Raw genomic sequence first — 19,189 nt, 5'->3', positions numbered from 1 at the left:
CCTGAATAATAAATTTCCCAAAGGAGAAGTAGAAGTGGTCTGTTAACATAAGATAAAACATTTTAAACAACGTTAACAATCTAAGTATGCAAATTAAAATGAGAGGGCATTTTCAACCATCAGGTTGTAAAGACTATTTAAAAAAAACTGTTATCTAGTTGGTGAGGATGCTGGGCCACATACACCCACCCCTACTGTTGGTGGCCTAAGTGCCCTTGGGCAGTACAGAGTAAGAGCCTTCTATATGGCTGGTGCCATTTCACTTCACTCACACGTATGCACATTGAATTAACATACAGGACTGTTCATTTGCTACAGCGTTTATGAGAGTGAAAACTGTAAACACCCTCAGGGAGAGAGAGAACGCCTGCATAATGACAAGCATTAAAAATAATGTCGAAGAGGCAAATGTCATGGAAAATGTCCATAATATCGAATACACACCTTGATAGAAACTAAATTAAATTTATGATATTTATCTGTTTCTATGTAATAATGCACAATGGAGCTTCAAATATGGCAGGAAATAAAAAGTCATGGGAGCAGAAACTCCGAATAACAGGCTTTTATTTTTGAAGAAGTCCTTTGCACATGGACAGTGGATGTGGTATGTGACAGGGAAGGTGCCTCAGGGACTTTTAAAAATTTAGTTGTTCTCCCAGACAGTGTCTATCACCCTCTTCCCCACTTCTTTACCTTCCTTCTCAAAAGAGAGTTGGCAGGAGGCTTGCAACCAATGTACCATTTGTTTTTCCTTTGTTCATAGTTGTTTCCGTAGTAAGAAAATGCAACATTCTATTTTAAAAAGAAACATCTAGAGTATAAACGATGATTAAGTCTACACAAAAACAAATACCTCACAAAAATTAAACCTAGATACTAGGTCTTAGGTTATTGGGGAAAAAAGGTCATGACTGACTGACTGATTATTTGATCTCACCAGTACATATTTGGCCCTCAACTATTTTGTATTAACATAGTGCTGAATTCAAGTGTCTAAATGACAAAAGAAAGAGAACTTCCAATATGTTTGCAAGTACAGTTAAGGAAGCATTCTGAAGAAGCTACCCTAATGAACAGAAATTGTTTTTCCAAAGTCTAACATGATTCCACCCTTTGTTTCCATATCATACATTTCTACTTGTGTAATGTCTACAATGTCACCTAAAACCCACGAGCTACTGCTCTGCATTAGAAAAGGGAACATGATTAGGGGTGCGAGCGGGGAACATGAGACAATCACGATGGGACATTGGGCGTGTTTGTTTTTAAAAAGAGCATGCCAAGGAGATGAGGTGTAATGTGTATATTCTAAGGTAATCAGGTGAATAAAACGATCAATGATATTATCTGTCATTTTCTAAACCCACTCATCTATCTAAATACTGGGGAAATAATTTTCCAGCTATGAGTAGTTCTGACAATTTAAACTCACATGTCTTCATGGACAAGCATGCAGTGATCTCTAAGCAGACCATGGTTATGTAATATAGATGGGCAAGGTAGGACTTCCTAAGTGCTGAAACAATCTATGGGAAAACCTTCCATCCCTTTGTGGCCTTTCCAAGGGCATGTTATATAGAACAGACACACTGTGGGTCTGAATAAAAACACCTAGGTGGACGACTAGGAATGTCTATGAGAGAATGATAGGCTTGGTGGAAACAGAGATACATATCTATTCGCAAGAAACTTCTCTGGAAATCTAGAAATGTTCATCTATCTAATCCTTTAGAACATAGCAAATGTTTGACAGGTAACAAGCAGATCAAGTAACTCCATACCTTTAGAGAATTTCCACACGATGGTAGGTACAGGGTAACCCTCAGCAGAACAATTGAGGATGACAGCTTTGCCATAAATCCCATCCTGGTCCCGCGGCTGAACTACAAACTTGGGAGGAACTGTAAAGAGAGAAATGTCACCAGTAATTAACACTAGACCAGAAACTGAGTAAAGGTGTGATTTTAAGAAACTGAATCATTTTAACGAACATTAAAAATAAGACTGTTCCATATACATGGGACAATAAAAATACTATTGGCAGTTTGGGACAAATTAAGAGAGTAATCTCAGTGCTGAAAAATTTTCCGATTCATATCAGTGAGCTTTTGTCACAGGTAAAAGCCCTTTGCACTAGGGAAAACTGGCCTCGAGGAAGGAAGTTTGACTAAATCAAAGGAATGGAACATTTTGCTTTTGCTTGTGTTATCAAAAATATTCAGAAATTCCCTCAATGGAAAATTGAATCAGAATCACCATTTAAAGAACAGATCAGGCTGGGCGCGGTGGCTCACGCCTGTAATCCCAACCCTTTGGGAGGCTGATGCGGGCAGATCACCTGAGGTCCGGAGTTTGAGACCAGTCTGACCAACACAGAGAAACCCCTTCTCTACTAAAAACACAAAATTAGCTGGGTGTGGTGGCGCATGCCTGTAATCCTAGCTACTCAGGAGGCTGAGGCTGGAGAATCGGTTGGACCTGGGAAGCGGAGGTTGCAGTGAGCTGAGATTGCACCACTGCACTCCAGCCTGGGCAACAAGAGTGAAACTCCATCTCAAAAAAAAAAAAAAAAGAAAAGAAAAAGAAAAAAAGCAGATCAAATATATATTTGTGCCTCCAATAGTAATTATCAAATATAAGTATTCATCTTGGATGTGAACTGGTCAAAGCATTTGATGTTGATTTTTCCTCTAACAGGAGATAAAGTGAGAAATAATAGGCACCTCCTAAAGGCAATCAAGAATACAATGTGGGCGTGAAGCCAGGAGGCGGAGCTTGCAGTGAGCCGAGAGCACTCCAGTCTGGGGGACAGAGCAAGACTCCGTCTCAAAAAAAAAAAAAGAATACAATGTGGGGCTGAACTTTTCCCAAAATTCTGGTGAGGACATAGTGCGTTATGCCTGATGTCAGCACCAGGGCGGGCCAAAGGCGGACTCTGAAGAGCAGTTGCAGTGAGGTACCATAAAGCTTTTCTAGTGTGCCTATAAAAAACAAGATAATAAGTGACTGCTTATCTGGTGAATGTTGTGAGGTGCTGTAAACACCCATCCCTACCTAAAACATACATATGACTTCACTTAAAACATATCTCCCAAAAGAAAGCATGTTATTTGAGACAAGCCATTAGGATTTTAATATGTATCATATCTCTTAGAGAGAAGAACACACACATTCTCCTAGGAAAGGTAGCATCTGAAGGTATTCTAATCCCCTAATCTTTCCCAGCAGATCAGGGATTCACTACAGGGTAGACTTTCAATGAGGCAGTCATAAACTATGTGAGAGGAGATGAATTATCTACACCATAGAGTAAATACTTGGAAATTCCTGGTAAGGCTAATCTCTTCAGCCTTGCAAAATCCAGAATTCTTAATTTTGAGACATAAATGTGAGCCTACATGTTATAAGTAGATAGGAACTCCAGCTACCACATATGATAGACTGAGAAGATGGTTAGGGCCTAAGTTAGCAAGGGGCTTAGAAGCATGTTACAATGATCTGAGCCAAGCTGAAGATCACTTTGGTCTTAAAATAACCAAGGAGGAAGGGAAAATGTCAAGACACAAGAAGCAGCCAGAGATGGAATTAACCACAGTGTTTCTGGAAAATCATTGCTTTTAATTTTCTAGCCTTACTTTCTGTAGAAAGATTTACACATGAAGAAGCACCAGACTACCAGCATAAAGCCAACTGTTAAACATACTGGCTTGGTGTCCAGCTCTGCTATTTCCTATTGGGCAATTTTGTGCAAAGTATAAAATGGCTCTTGGTCTCAATTTTCTTATCTGAAAATTGGAGGTAATTATGGAACTCATTTTTAAGGACTGTTAAAAAGATCGAACAAATTAAGATTAGAAAAGTTCTCAGAACTGTGGAGATACTGCTATAAGAGTGCTGGTTAATTTAGTAAATGCAGGTATGTTTGGCTTTGACTTTTTTTTTTTTTTTTTTTTTTTTTGAGACCGAGTCTCACTCTGTTGTCTAGGCTGGAGTGCATTGGTGTGATCTCCACTCACTGCAACTTCTGCCTCCCAGGTTCAAGCAATTCTCTGCCTCAGCCTCCTGAGTAGCTGGGATTACAGGCGCCTGCCACCACACCCAGCTAATTTTTTTGTATTTTTAGTAGAGACGGAGTTTTATCATCTTGGCCAGGCTGGTCTTGAACTCCTGACCTCCTGATCCACCCGCCTCGGCCTCTCAAAGTGCTGGGATTACAGGCGTGAGCCACTGCACATGGCCCGACATATTCTTAACGAGCAAAGTTCCCAATTTGCAAATGAAATAAATAATTTACACAGCCAATGGGTCTCTGAGATATTGCTTAACTAATAAGCAATGTTACTTCATGTAGAATACTTCATGGTATTCGGAGACAAAATGTAATTAAGAAAATGAAAATATATTTAAAATAAGATAATAAGGAATGACTGTCTCTAGGTGAGGAAATTATCTCTAAGAAATATGGTAGAGATTATATAGAGCTAAGTTTTCTAGTAAAAGTAACCAATCAACCTCAAGAGTAGGTGACAAAGTGGAAGGCATTGTGCCAAAATTATTCTCCCCAGGTGGAAGGGAAATCTGCAGCCATCCACATTCTGTGCTCCATTTGGCTCAAGTTCTGCCAAGAGCAAGAAATTGCTCATCAATGGACAGGGTAGAAAATCTCTTGCATTCCCTCTGGAAGCATGTCTAATTATAATTGATCCATTACCCCTCCCCTCAGTTTGATTCTAATCCAACAAAATGTTCCTTAAAATCTCATCAAAGAAGTTTATATGAGAAACAACTATTGAAATATTGTAAGCATAAGGCAGTTACAGATGAAAATGTTCCCTAAATTACCAGAATAATTACCCTATATCATTGAAAATTGTTTCTGACCCTGGAGTAGCCAGGGGATTTCCCATGTGCACCTCTTTCCTCATAGACTGGAATTCTCTCTTCAGATACCCCAGTGATTTACAGTCACATGAAGACCTAAGAAAGAAGCTTCTGCAGTCAGTGAACTTCTTAATTTTTACAGCAAAGAGAATAATTAATAGCTCAGATATTTGATGTTTGGCTGATAGACCATGCAACTTGAGACCACCTTGAGGAAAATGCTGTATTTTACTAAGTGCATGAATAAGCCAAATCATATACATTTCCTTCAAATTTTGACAGAAGACTGCCATGAATTTAAATATTCAATCCCTAAGTGATTTCTTATCATGTACCAGTGAATATGTAGGTCCCTTTCATGAAAATGAACTTATGAGTTACAATAAGAATTCTAAGACTGGGAACATCCATGTACTTACACCAAGAAGACCTGAGGCCACACTCCTCAGATCCGACACTTTAAGAATATGCTTGAGTTGAGTTCTGCCTGGCAAAATTAGAGGTGATGGATTCCTGGGAAAAGTTGTAGTAAGTTTCTAAACAAATTTCTTTGCCTGCCCAGAGCCTAATGGGAAGACAACAGGCATACAGTCCCTTGGGGGTTGCCATCACTTTGAGACAGCTGCATCACCAGCTAAGATTAAAATTCCAGGGCAGGGGAGTGTCTGAATGAGGACCCAGTGTTTAACATGTAATTAATGACATCATCCTCGTATGCTCTAAGCACTGGGAATGACCATTATCCCTAGGGACAACAGAGTTACCAATTTTTTAAAGTAAGCAGCAGTTTATTTTTTTAAAAGTAGAGACTTTTTTTAAAGAAACTATTAATATTTGACCCACATATTTTTTTCTACAAAATGGCAGCCTAAGAAATTGTCCTAAAGGAATCAGGAGCCCCCCCAGGAGTCACTTAGTAATAAAAGTGAGCATTTCCTGAGGACTCAGTGGGTTTCAAGTACTCCTAGTTCCATCCTTTGACCCCTCCCAGAATTGCCCTCAAGACAATTCTTATTTTGCTTGCTTATTAAAGAGAGGACCCCCTACTATGGCCCTCTCCTGCTTCTCAGGGTGTTGTCTTCAATCTTCTCCACATCTTACTCAACAAACCTCCTGAGCTATTTCACCCACTCCCATCATGACGATTGCCTTCATCTTCTCTTGGTGTGTAGAGCATCATATTCCCCCATCATTAACTTATATCACAGATACCTTTAACACAAGTTTCCAAAATGGTACCTGTTCCTGTCCACCATCCATTAAGGTCCTCGAGCAAGAAAACTGGAATTTCCTTTCATATACTCTTCTTTTATTTCTTTTTTATCAGATACTGATAATCATTTCTTGAAAATGTAGCTTCAAATTCTCTTCATCTCCACTGCCACACCCCAGTCACAGTGAGTAGTCTGGTTATGTGGGAAAGGGGCACAGCCTCTCTGTCCACCCGGCTTCAGCACCTCTGGGCGGACAGCTCCACCTCCACACACTTTGCCAGGATACTGCACTAAGGGGATGGGTCCCTCTCTTTGCTGTCTCAGGCCTTCTCAGAAGTCATGAGCCTTTACCCACCTTACTGGCGCAACCCTGACATGTGAAAAACAATTGTCCATCACTGAGGACAGTAGTCAGGGTATAAATTCTCTGCCTCTGCCTCACTTTCCTCCAATCCAGTGGGGGCAATTATGAGGCCTGCTCTATGCCTACGCTTCTCAAACATTAGAGGGCATCAGAATCACCTGAAGAGCTGATTAAACCACACATTGCTGAACCCTGTCTCCAGTGATTCTGACTCAGTAGGTCTGGGGTGGAATCCAAGATTTTGCCTTTCTAATGAGTTCCCAGGCGATGCTGAGGCTGCTGGTACAGAGACCACACTTCAAGAACCACTGTTCTACGTGATTCCTTAGAGGGCTCCCAGTAGGAATGAGCTCCAGTTGCCCATAGCAGCAACCAGCTCATTAAAGTAACTTTTATTGATTTTTTTTCTCCCTTTCTGATCTCATTCTTTCCATTCTGGGATCCAGGAATGACATCCCAAATAAATAACCTGCCAGCCAATTCTATACCTCACATTCTACTTTCAAGGGGACCTAACCTAGGACAAGGCCCATATGTCTCTTATTTAGATTTCTCAGCCCCCTAACTGGTCTACCTGCCACCAACTGTCCCACTTGAATTCATTGTTCACACAGAAACCTAAAGGATCTAAGACACAAATTGGATGATGTGACTTCCTTGCTTCAAAGCATCCCATATTCCCATGGCCCTTTGGTATAATCCAGACTCTTGGGATATTTTAAAGGATTTTTATGACTTGAGCTCTTGGTCTCCAGTTGCATTCTGTGACATTCTCCTCTTGCAGACTTTGCCCCAACCATTCTAAAACCCTGTCTATTATCCAGTCCCCAAGACCGATGTTGCTACCGAGTCTTCACACAGACTTCTTCATATCTTTGTTTAACAAGTTCCCAATTACTATTTGCATCTTAGCTTAGCGCTCACTTAGGCACATTTTTTTTCTGATGCTGTGGATAAGATTAAGTGAGCCCTTAATCACTTACCATAACCTTTACTACACTCATTTGGTATTTCTGTTTAATAGTCTGTCTCCCACACTAGGCTGTGCACGCTATGAGAACAAGAACCATTCATTTCTCATAGACCATGGTATGCCCAGCCCACAGCACAGATCTGGAGTACAGAAAGCACTCTGTAACTACATGTTGAAAGGACACATGAATAAATGAATGTTATTACTTCAGTTTTATAGACTAGGGAAATGGAGCATGGCTAAGTTAATAACTCAGATCAGGGTGACCCCCAAAGCCCGAGGTCTTTGAGAAGAGTGGACCCAACGGAAGTGCCATCTGAGGGACAGCAGAAGACAGCCTCATAGGAGGACTCTGGCCAACAAGATACAAAGCCTGAGATGGAAGGATTGAAGCCTTTGGGACTGCTGCCATTTGGGCCAAAACTTATGATAGAACAAAAACACCACCAGTACTCTATAGTGTCTGGGTGTATAATTCCCCAAAGTTGTTGGTTTCCTTTTTTAAAGATGATATTTTGATTTCCTTTTATTAGGATAACACATTATTTGGTATATTGTGGTGAGCCTGCTTGCCAATATAGTTGGTTTTCCAATAGAGCATGACATGGTTTGGTGGTGTCCTCACCCAAATCTCATCTTGAATTGTAGCTCCCACAATTCCTTCATATTGCGGGAGGGATACAGTGGGAGGTAATTTAACCATGGGGGGCGGATCTTTCCCATGCTGTTCTTGTGATAGTGAATAAGTCTCATGAGATCTGATGGTTTTATAAAGGGGATTTCCCCTGCACAAGCTCTCTCTTGCCTGCCACCATGTAAGACGTGCCTTTCACCTCCCAGCCACGTGGAACTGTGAGTCCATTAATCCTCTTTTTCTTTACAAATTAGCCAGTCTTGGGTAAGTCTTTATCAACAGCATAAAAATGGACTAATACAGAGCGGTTTTTCTGGTGGGGAGGAGGAGTAATTAAAGAGATGAATAGGTTCAACTACATAATTATATCACATCTCCAAGAGGCAATATGGCTAACTTTGCCAACACTTCTGTGAATCATAATTCCATGCACATAACCAGCACTCCTGTCTCTCCAAAAAGAACAATTTGATATATATTCCAAAATACCAATATCTTGTCATGGGATCCACATAGGCTGAGAGTATCTGAAGTTTCAAATAGGTTTCTTTGAGGAAGTTTATTCCTGGTGTTGCCTAAAATGAGGGTTGTTTAAAATATAGAGGTCTTTGGCTTGATCTGTTTATTTTGTGTGTGTTGGAGGGGGGATTACTTCTGTTGTTGCTTTATTTTTAAATAAAGAATACTATGGTTATAAGAAGACAGGCATTTTTCCAGTTTTAAATGTAGTCCAGCGTCTTACGTGTGGAAGCCATGGCTTCTAAGTTGCTATATATTTCCAAAGAATTAATTTAGGTTTCCCTAGCTGTAAACGTGGGCAGAAATTCAGTTTTAATGAATGCCATTTGGTGGAGGTGGGAGGGAGTGCGTGGATAAATACCACCATTCTCTACTCGGTGACATTTAGTTGAGATGGGACTTGGCCAAAGTCTAGGTAAGATTTAATTTATGACACTGAAAATTAAATCGATGTTTTCCTATCATTCTGAGAATAGATGGCCTGGCCCCTGCTTATCTCTCTGCCTTAAACTTTCTGTCCTCTCTTACTGAACAGGAAGCACCTTGGGCCTCTTGCTGTGCTGTGAACACACAAAACTCACTCCACACTCTGTCTTCAGACTTGTTGGTCTCTCTGCTTAAAACTCGCTTCCTACAATTCCCTGGGTCGTACGCCTTCACTTCAGTCAAGTCTCTGCCCAAAGATCTCTCCAGAAAGCCTTCCCCTGCCCAGCCTACCTAAAACACTATTTTCATCCCCATCTTTCTCAATCCATGTACCACATGTTTATTTTTCATAGTCCTTGTAGATAACTGACATTGTTTGTTCATTATCTCTTCCCTTCACTAGAATTTGAGCCTTATGGGGCAGAGACTTGGTGTCTTTATTTTAATCACCATGGTATCCTCGACACTCAAAACAATACTGATTATAAAACAGATATTTAAGAAATATTTTGGGTAAGGATGAATGAATGAATGAAGTAAAATCATAGCATGAGAACTCTATCAAAAATTGGATCAATAGATGACAATAAAATAGAAACCTTCTATAATTTTCATTTTTCCTGTCAACTGACAGTCAACTACTATTTTAGCCAATGTGTTTGTTTCTCTATGTGGCAGTTCACCATTAAAAGTCAGAAACCATGGACTCATCAGAAGATATAAAAAAAGGGTGAGAAAACGAACCTCCTTTGGAATCACAAATAGGAACTCTTGTGTTGGTGCTTTCCTGTGAGTGGTGCAAAGACCACAACAGGAAGCAAAGGGCAGAAGTGCTCTGTCATGAAGCCTAATGCTTTATTTCTAACAGCTTCATCAATGCTAAGGTCACTCCACTGAGCAGGATATCAGGGAAACCATCAGTCCACTGTCATAAGAGCTATGAGATTTGGCTCTTATTGGCTCATACATAACAGCTAAGAGATCTTTGCTTTTGGGATTTTGTTTTTGTTTTCTTATATTTTCCTCAAGACAACAGCTAATTTATTTTAGATCAAGTCTTTACAAATCTTCCTAGTAACCCAGACTACCAAACAATGTGCTAAGTTTTATAATCACCCCAGGTCAAACTTTTCTTCTGCAGCTTCCTCACATCACTCAGCCTTTATAGAAAAGAAGAGAGTTAGGGCCTTGCCCTGGATTAAGCTTTAACTTAAGGGAATGTGGTGGCTGGTTTGTATTTTATCTTCCAAACCATTTAAACGTTCTCCATATTAGCAATGAGGCTGTTTCACTTTACCATTTGTGTGTTCACTGGAGTAGCATTTTTCATTTCCTTCAAGAACTTTTCCTTTGTGTTTACAATGTGACTAACAGTTTGGCATAGGAAGCCTAGCTTTCAGCCTATCTTGGCTTTCAAATGCCTTCCTCACCAAATGTAATCATTTCTAGCTTTTGATTTAAAGTGAGAGATGTGTAATGACTCTCCCTTTCACTCTAACACTGGAGACCATTTCATTTCAATATTGTTATGTCTTAGGAAATAGGGAAGTTAAGAAATGGAGACTGGGAAATGGTTGGCTGGTAGAGTGGTCAGAACACACCCAACATTTATTAAGTTTGCCATCTCATATGGCTACTAAACAATTATAATAGTAACATTGTAACAGTAACACTAGGGATTACTGATTACTAATCACCATAACAGACATAACAATAATAAAAGTTTGAAATGTGGTAAGAATTACCAAAATGTGACATACAGACATGAAGTGAGCACATACTGTTGGAACAAATGGTCCCCAAAGACTTGCTCGATGCAGGATTGCCACGAACCTTCAATTTGTAAAAAATGCAGTATCTGGGAAGCGCAATAAAGCAAAGTGTGGCGGGGCATGGTGGCTCACTCCTGTAATCTCAGCACCTTCAGAGGTCGAATGGAGTGCATCACCTGAGGCCAGGAGTTCAAGACCAGCCTGGCCAATATGGTGAAACCTTATCTCTACTAAAAATACAAAAATTAGCTGGGCGTGGTGGCACATGCCTGTAATCCCAGCTATTCAGGAAGCTGAGGCAGGAGAATTGCTTGAACTCAGGAGGCCGATGTTGCAGTGAGTGAAGATCGGCCCATTGCAGTCCAGCCTGGGTGACAAAGTGAGATCCGTCTCAAAAAAGAAAAAGAAAAGTGCAATAAAATGAGGTGTGCCTGTGTTTAGTGAATGCAGTACATTGTGGATATGCTGTGCTGTTGGGGGTCTGGATTTTGTTGTCTTCCTTTTTAGTGTCAAATGTTGTACGTGCACACAATTAACTTACTAGTGGAGAAGTTTTATCTTGTCAAGAATCTTCTTAGGCTTTTCAGGGCTGGCCTAGAGTAACCCTTATTCTGGGGCTAGATTAGTTCTACTCCTAGTGGGTGGCCTTTCTGAGATTTCAACTGAATTCCCCTATTCTGGCTAGTTAGAACTCCAGCATTCCCAAGCAGTGTGCAACTTCTGCTAGCACCCTTTGCATGTGAAGAACAGTATTCAGCTGAAACTGCAAAGGAGCCCTGTACAGATTTCTAGAGATCTTTCTTTGAATAGCTCCCTAATCTCCAGTAGTTTGTCCTTCAATACCCAGTAATCATCTCAGTATCTTTCAATTTCTCTCTCTGTTTTCTCCACCTGCCAAGATCACTGTGATCTATTTGGGCTCTGCACTCCCTTGTCATGTGCACGAAGTACCCCAAGCAGCCATCTGGGGTGAATTTGGAGCTCACTGCATGAATTTGTTTATGCATATCAGTCCAATTTATAGTTAGTTTGCAGTAGGAGGATAAATGTGTAACCTGTTACTCTGTGATGGTCCCATTAGATAATTTTTGTTTTTCTACTTCTTTGACCCAAAACATTCCTCCTCCCTATAATTTTCAGTCATTTCTGTTGGTGCTACCTACTGGAGCTTCACACCATGGTTATTATACTACTTTGAACATACTACTGCACTGGTACAAAGAATTCTGGTTGCATTCACTAACTCAAGGACTTTGACCCTGTAATAACCTCCTTTTTATCTTCCCACATATTTTTTTCCTCTCTACTGGCTCGTTCTCATAAGCATATAAGCATGCTGTAAAGTATCCAGTCTTAAAAATAACTCCTGCCCTTGCCCCATGTCCATTTCCAACTTTGTCTCCATTTTACTGCCTCCTGTGATGGCAAAATTCCAAAAAATATAAAAATAGTTGTGTTTTCTGAGTTCCTGCACATTGGCCTTCTTTCTTTTCTGAAGCTCCTCTAATCAGGCCCTTGCTGCAATGACACCAGGTCATAAACAATAGCCATCAAGGTCATAAACAATATCCATCTTCCTAAACTAGTGACCAACTCTTGGTTTTCCTCTTTGTCTACTTTCAGCAGGATTCAATACTGTTTAATATCCTCTTTCTCAATTTAGTTCCGATTTTGCTTCCAGAGTGTCACAGTCCACTAGATTTTCTCCTCCTTTACAAGCTGCTCCTTTTCCCTCTTCGTCTCTTCTGCTGATTCTTCCTCCTCTTATTCCAGGGCCTTAAATGTTGGAGTGCTCTAGTGACTGCTAGGACAGGTGCTTCTTCCATATCATTGACCATCATTCCCCTTGTCAAAACCATTCTTCATCATTTCTTCTCTGCTTCTGCTAAAGACACTTTCGTTCACCTTGTTATTAGGCAAAGCATGATTCCACTAAAGGTTCTTTTTTATCTCATTTGCAACATTCACTCCACAAGCATGTTTTGTTTGCTTTACCACCAAAATAGATTGTGAATTCCACTGCTTCTCATAACCTTAACATTACCATCTTCATCCAAGGCATTTTTATCTTGCCTGAAAGTCTGAAATAGCCTGTTAACTACTCTTCTTGCTTTCTAGCCCAGTCCATTCTTCAGACGGCTACTAGTGTGATAACTAAAAAGATAAATCAGGCCAGGGTGCTGCGGTGGTTGCAGTCAACAGTGCCAACTCTTTAATCTAGAAAAAAAAAATCCACACTTCTACAATGGCTGCATGTTCTAATGACTCAGGGGGCTGGGACTGAGACTTGGCTACATATTAGAATAAACTTGTGGATTTTACAAATTATTGATGCCTGGGTTCCACCTCCAAAGATGGTTCTTTAATTGGTGGGAGCTTCATCCTGGACATCAGGGCCTTTTTAGAGCTTCTTATGCAATCTGAATGTATAAGAAGGTTTCAGAATCACTAACTAGTGATTTTTGGGAAAAAAAAGAACAATTCCCCAGAGATCTGGAAGATGGATTTACCCCTAAAGATTATGATTTAATTGGTGTAGTTTGGGACCAAAAAATGCACATCAGTGTTTTCTTAAATCTCCCAGGAAATTCTACAGAACTGTCTGGATTGAGAACCACAGTCCCACACCACCTTGTCCCTGTCTGTTTCTCCAGTCACACTGACCTGTTTGTGAAGCACATTTTCTTCCTCTAGGCTGCATTATCTCACTGGTGATTTAATATTAATTTAAAGCTTATTTAACATATTTGAAGAACAATCACATGGAGACATTAATCATGTCATGATCAGCTACATTATCCCAAATAGCTAGGCTCAGTTTCAGCTCATCTGACCTTTGTCTTGGTTAAAAACTTCTGGTTGCCTTTTCTGCAAGGGCAAGTGGTACAAAAAGCATCCCTGCACATTTTTTTCTGACATTTCAGATTCCTGACCTGGATCCTTCAGAGCAGATTACATAGAAAGTAGGCTGATGTACTATTTTGCCCTTCACAAACCCAAGAGTCAACTCTGCTTATAAGAAAACACTCGGGAAACAGATACTACGTTGGCTCCCTTTTTTTATTTATCTTTCAAATTTTGGGAAAAAATCAAGTATCCTAATTCTTCCACTCCAAAGAGCAAGGTGGAAATGAGAAAAATGTCATGAGGATGTTAAGTTTGTGTCTAATTGAATATATATTTTCTAAATTATTCACCTGGGGCATTTTTTTTTCCGGAAATACAAAGTTAGCTTCTTCCTATGACTTCTAAGTCTGTGTCACTTCCTTTTGCTGGCAAGTAGATAAAAAGTGTATTTCTCCCCAGTCGGAAAGGCAGAAGAGTTATCAAGGGGACAAGGATTAAGGACTGAGGAAGGACATGAGAATCTCCTGTTCAAGAAAGAGCTATCTCCACTCTCTGGGAAATTACAGAAATCCTCCCGCTCCTAACAACTACTCTGAGACCACAATTTGGGGAATTTTAAAATGCAAATAATCATTGTTAATATAAATCTTTAACTTCACACAGTTACTTTTGCAATATTGTAATGGTAGATTAATGTATAGTACTCTTGGAGAATCTTAAAAATCACAGAATGTCTGTGTTTGATACACATTAGAGAACACTAGCAGCTTATTTCATAGATGAAGAGTGTGAGCCTTAATGGGAATTTGGTGACTTGAATAGAAGTTCAAAATAAGACTGATGTTTACAGTTTAGATGTAATGAGATTACTGCCAATGTTTTCTGAATGTTAGCCTATGCTATTTTAATTCTTTTGAATAAATACGACCATACTCTGCTTAATTTTAAAATGTTGCAATGGCTTTCCAAAATAATGATATATTTAATGCTAAATAGAATAGATGGGCAAAGAAAACCACATTTCTAAAACTCAAACAAACATTATGAAAAGCTATTTTATGGCTCTTTGGAAAAACTTTGATATATAGCTTTGACACATATTTTAAAAAACCCATTTATTGAAATAAGAAATATTATTAAAATATGATATGAATACAATAAAGCAAAAGCTCATCAACGTTAGTCCTCAAAACTCATTGGGTTAGCATACAGAAGCCTTAGTTCATGAGTTAAACCTTATGGCTCCCACCTTCTTAGCTATTAATTATTTAAAACATATTTTAAGTAAATAAAGCCTTATCTTGGAGTTTAGGGGAATTCATGGCTGTGTTCCAGAGTTGTATTTTTTTAGTGAAACAAGACTGAATTTCAAAGTTCTAGTTATTTTCACAATATTTCAAGCCACATCATCCTAAACCATTGTTAAATCAACTCTATGGATGCCACGTGGCTCACGTTCCTCTGCTTACCTCTCACAATCAACTGGCTTTGGTGCTCCACGGCGGCGGCCTCATTCCGGGCGATGCAGGTGTAATTCCCATTGTGCATCAGGGAGAGATTGGAAATCCTCAAGGAGCTTGTGAAGTCAATATTGTCAATGGTCACCCCAAGGCTCCCAGGGATTGGCCGGCCATCCTTCTGCCAAGTGATGGTGATGGGTAAGTCCCCTGAGACCACGACACACGGGATGAAGACCCGCTGCCCAATGGAGAATCTTGGAAACTCAAAGGGTTGTATGAAAGGTGGAACTGCAAGAAAAAAGAAAGTAACAGAGGGAAGATAATAACCAACCGTGCTTATTCTACATTTCTTTTCCTTTAACCCTGTACACGGCACTGAAGGAGTAGTACAGACAATCATAGATACAGCACAGAAATACAGGAAGTGTAGCCAATTTGAAATTATGCTTCTATTATTTGAATTTTCTCATCATTTTAAATAAAAAGCGTCGTTCAATTTGTACTTCAGCAAGTTACTTAACCTAATTTTGTTCAACAGACTTTTTTTAATTTAATAATTATTTTTGAATGAAAATATTTCAGACTATATTCTGTAGTGTAAATAGTGCGAAAGGGGGATTTAGGTTTGCTTTTCCTTCAAAGCCTTTTAAAATGATGTATACAAGAGGAGGTTTCTTTCCTGCTTTGTGACTATGACGCTGCAATTACTGTTGCCCCTTCTAATTGTTTCCTGCCTTGTAAATAGGAATATTCTAAACCCACTGAAGAAGCAGAGATTCCAATTTTGGCTGGATGTGGTGGCTCACACCTGTAATCCCAGCACTTTGGGAGGCCGAGGCAGGAGGAACACTTGAGGCTAGGAGTTCAAGACCAGCCTGGGTAACATAACGGGACCCCCATCTCTACAAAATTTTTTAAAAAAATTAGCCATCTGTGGTGGTGTGCACCTCTAGTCCCAGCTACCGAGGAGGCCAAGGCAGGAGGATCCCTCGAGCCCAGGAGTTCGAGGCTGCAGTAAGCTATGAGGGCACCACTGCACTCCAGCCTGGGTGACTCCAGCCTGTCTCTAAAAAACTAAAAAATAAAAAATAAAAGTAAAATAAATATTCCAATTTTATCGTTAAAGTTCTTTTTTATGTCCAACTAATAACAACCATTAACTATAAATTCTTATTTCATATTAGAAAAACGACATCTTTACCTTGCGTCTCTTAGTTTTTCACACTTTATGTGTGAAACTTTTAATTATGAACTGGTCCATAGCAGGTTATTTGAGTTGATATGTTGCTAAGGAGGTCAGGTTATAGCCTTCAGCCTGGCCTACCATGGACACTGCAGGCAAACTCAGCCTGGAAAGTTCTTTCCTGATTCAGTTTTGCTGAGTGATGCCTATTTGTCCATCTTGCCTCAGGAACTCTCTTCCTCAGTGCCCTCCTAGATGATGTCATAGGGTATTAGCATTCTGAAATACTTAAAATGGAGTCAGATGAACCACATTTGAACCCTACCTGTTACTTGTTAGTTACAGATCATGAGCAAAGTAACATGCTCTTTCATCAGCCTAAAAGATTAGTTATTTATTGCCTTACTTTGCAAATGGGAAGAGTGATACTCAAAGACGTTACGTTGCCCTTTCAATCTCAGAACTAGTTAACTGTTATCGGAGGGCTTAAATCATGTCAATATGGCTAATATCAGAGGCTGTAATGTAAGCCTTTTTTTGTGTTTTTGCATACATTCTTTGAAAGAAAAAGGTTTATTTGTATGCAGGGGCATGGAAATGACTAAGAGTACAAACTAAGATGATTAATCATGTGATAATCTAATATAAACCAATTATTATACTAGGAGTTTTTCCTAATGAAGTTGTTAAAGGTGTCTGCAGTTTATTCAACAATTGTAAGTCCATTTCTACTATCAGCTTAAGGAAGAGGTAAGGGATCCGGCTGATAAATTTTAATAGAAAACCATTCACTTATTTGTTCATTCAATCAAGTCATGTTTATTGAGCACCTGGGATGTGTGTGGCAGCAGTGAATGTGCTGGGCACACAGCAATGAGCATAACCCATCAGCCTCTGCCACTGGAGCTTCCATACATAGCCATAGGCAGCAGACAGCAAGGAAATGCAGCCATGGCGCTTCTCTTATTTTGTATTATCACTATGACTGCTGTCTGCTTTCAAAAGCAGTTGGGAGCTAGAATTCAAAATTTCAAATACAGCCAGAGGTAGAAGAACTAGGTGGCTCAAGTTAGGTCTTACTAGGGGAATTAATTTTTTTAAATGGCCAAAGGTACCAACAAGCATATTCAACGTCAATCCTGCTGTGGATTCTCAATGTAAAGTTAGAGCTTTGGGATTGAAAAGGGCTGATCTGATGCTAAGAGAAAAGGTCTCAGGATGAGGTTCTATCCAGTGCTGGAGGAGAGAATCGGGTCAGATTAAGGTGTGAATGTTCTCAGTTGGAATGTGTTGGAGAAAATGTCATGTTGTACCAAAGGTGCTTGTATTTCTTTAAATCTTGCCCCCAAGTGGCATAAATGTTCACTACACATGTAAATATTATTAATACTAAATTGCCATACTTTATTAAAGAAAATAATGACATTTCCTCCCCTTTGATTTCTTGGACACAAAAACCTTGTTGTCAGCATATTCAGACAAACCTTGGCTTGGTGCTTGCCATCTGAATAACAGACAATTTTTCTAAGATAAAACTTTGGAGCCAGACTAGTTTGGTTTAAGATCAGCTACACTGCTTACTATAGTTACTGAACCCTCTCAGGGTCTCAGCTTCCTTATTTATGAAATAGAGTGCTGCCTTGAGTTCTGAATGAATTAACACAGTAATTCACAAACTTGGTCATACATCTGAATCAGTTTCTTAGCATTTGTTCTATTTCACAAGGCTTTAAGATGAGGAAAAAACAGGTAAGTTGAAAGGTTATTGGTCTAATTTTCTCTATCAGTCACAACAGGGAGAAGGAATACATAAGGATTTACTTTCTCCAAATCAAGAAAGAAAGGTATGACGTAGCATATTTTTAAATCTAGTTATTTAATAAGAAAGCCAGGCATGGTGGCTCATGCCTGCAATCCCAGTACTTTGGGAGGCTCAGGCGGGCAAATTACCTGAGGTCAGGAGTTCATGAGCAGCCTGGCCAACATGGCAAAACCTTGTCTGCACTAAAAATATAAAAAAATTAGCTGGGCATGGTGGTGTGCACCTGTAGTCCCAGCTGCTAGGGAGGCTGAGGCAGGAGAATTGCTTGAACTCGGGAGGCAGAGGTTGCAGTGAGCCGAGGTCATGTCACTGCACTCCAGCATGGGAGATAGAGGGAAACCCTGTCTCAAAAAATAAATAAATAAAAAAGGAAAACACGATACAGTGTAGGTTGTAAATAGTTGTAAAGTAGTAGAATGTCCCTTTAGAACATAAGATAGTTATAGAATACAGGAAATGTATGTGCATACAATTTTTCAAGAACAGAAGTAACAGGTAGCTATAGAAGAATCAGCATTAAAACCAAAACGAAAACCAAAACCCTATGCTTTCTATATTCAAAATATTTGTAATTCATCAATTTATGGTATTTAAGGAATATTTTTATCATTACTTTAGTACAAAGCAACGGGGCTGAAAATCAGGAAGTACACTTCCACAGCACTGAAAAACCAGTGTCAGAAAGCTAATGCACTAAATCTCATACACATTATTCCAAGGATAATCCTTTGCTTTGAACATCTTATTTTAAATCATTACAACACTCTCAGTTATCTCATATCTTGGCCTAAATCAGATTCTAGGAGTTCAGGCATATTGAAGAGGGCTTAGTAAGAAGCCACAATTGGCAAGCAAAAGGAGGAGAGTGAGAAGCTAAAAGTAAATTATAAAGAACAGACACAAAAATGCAACACACACGGTAGCTGGATGACATTTGTTTGGAAGCGCATTGCCCTTAGTAGTCAGCTTTTTTGTAACTAATATAAAATTGTAATAATTAATATTCCAAATTATAAGTCATGGTTAACATATTAAATAAAAAAGATACATTTAAAATATTTTAAAACATATCTACAAAAAAAAAAAAGTCC

The 19,189-nt window shown here is 39.4% G+C and overlaps 1 protein-coding gene across 1 annotated transcript in view; it reads right to left on the bottom strand.

Moving 5' to 3' along the window:
- DSCAM (DS cell adhesion molecule) overlaps positions 1-19,189 on the bottom strand; it is an 821,125-nt gene that overhangs the window by 267,963 nt on the left and 533,973 nt on the right. The window contains exons 9-10 of the mRNA XM_025379322.1: positions 15,103-15,381; positions 1,785-1,904 (exon numbers count right to left, since the gene is read on the bottom strand). Coding sequence (XP_025235107.1) covers positions 1,785-1,904; positions 15,103-15,381 — 399 coding nt within the window. The remainder of the gene's footprint in view (positions 1-1,784; positions 1,905-15,102; positions 15,382-19,189) is intronic.

The sequence above is a fragment of the Theropithecus gelada genome, chromosome 3 (assembly GCF_003255815.1).
Source record: "Theropithecus gelada isolate Dixy chromosome 3, Tgel_1.0, whole genome shotgun sequence".
NCBI classification, from domain to species: Eukaryota; Metazoa; Chordata; class Mammalia; order Primates; family Cercopithecidae; genus Theropithecus; species Theropithecus gelada.
The sequence above is the reverse complement of the archived record's forward strand: the minus strand, read 5'-3'. Positions and strand labels throughout refer to the sequence as shown.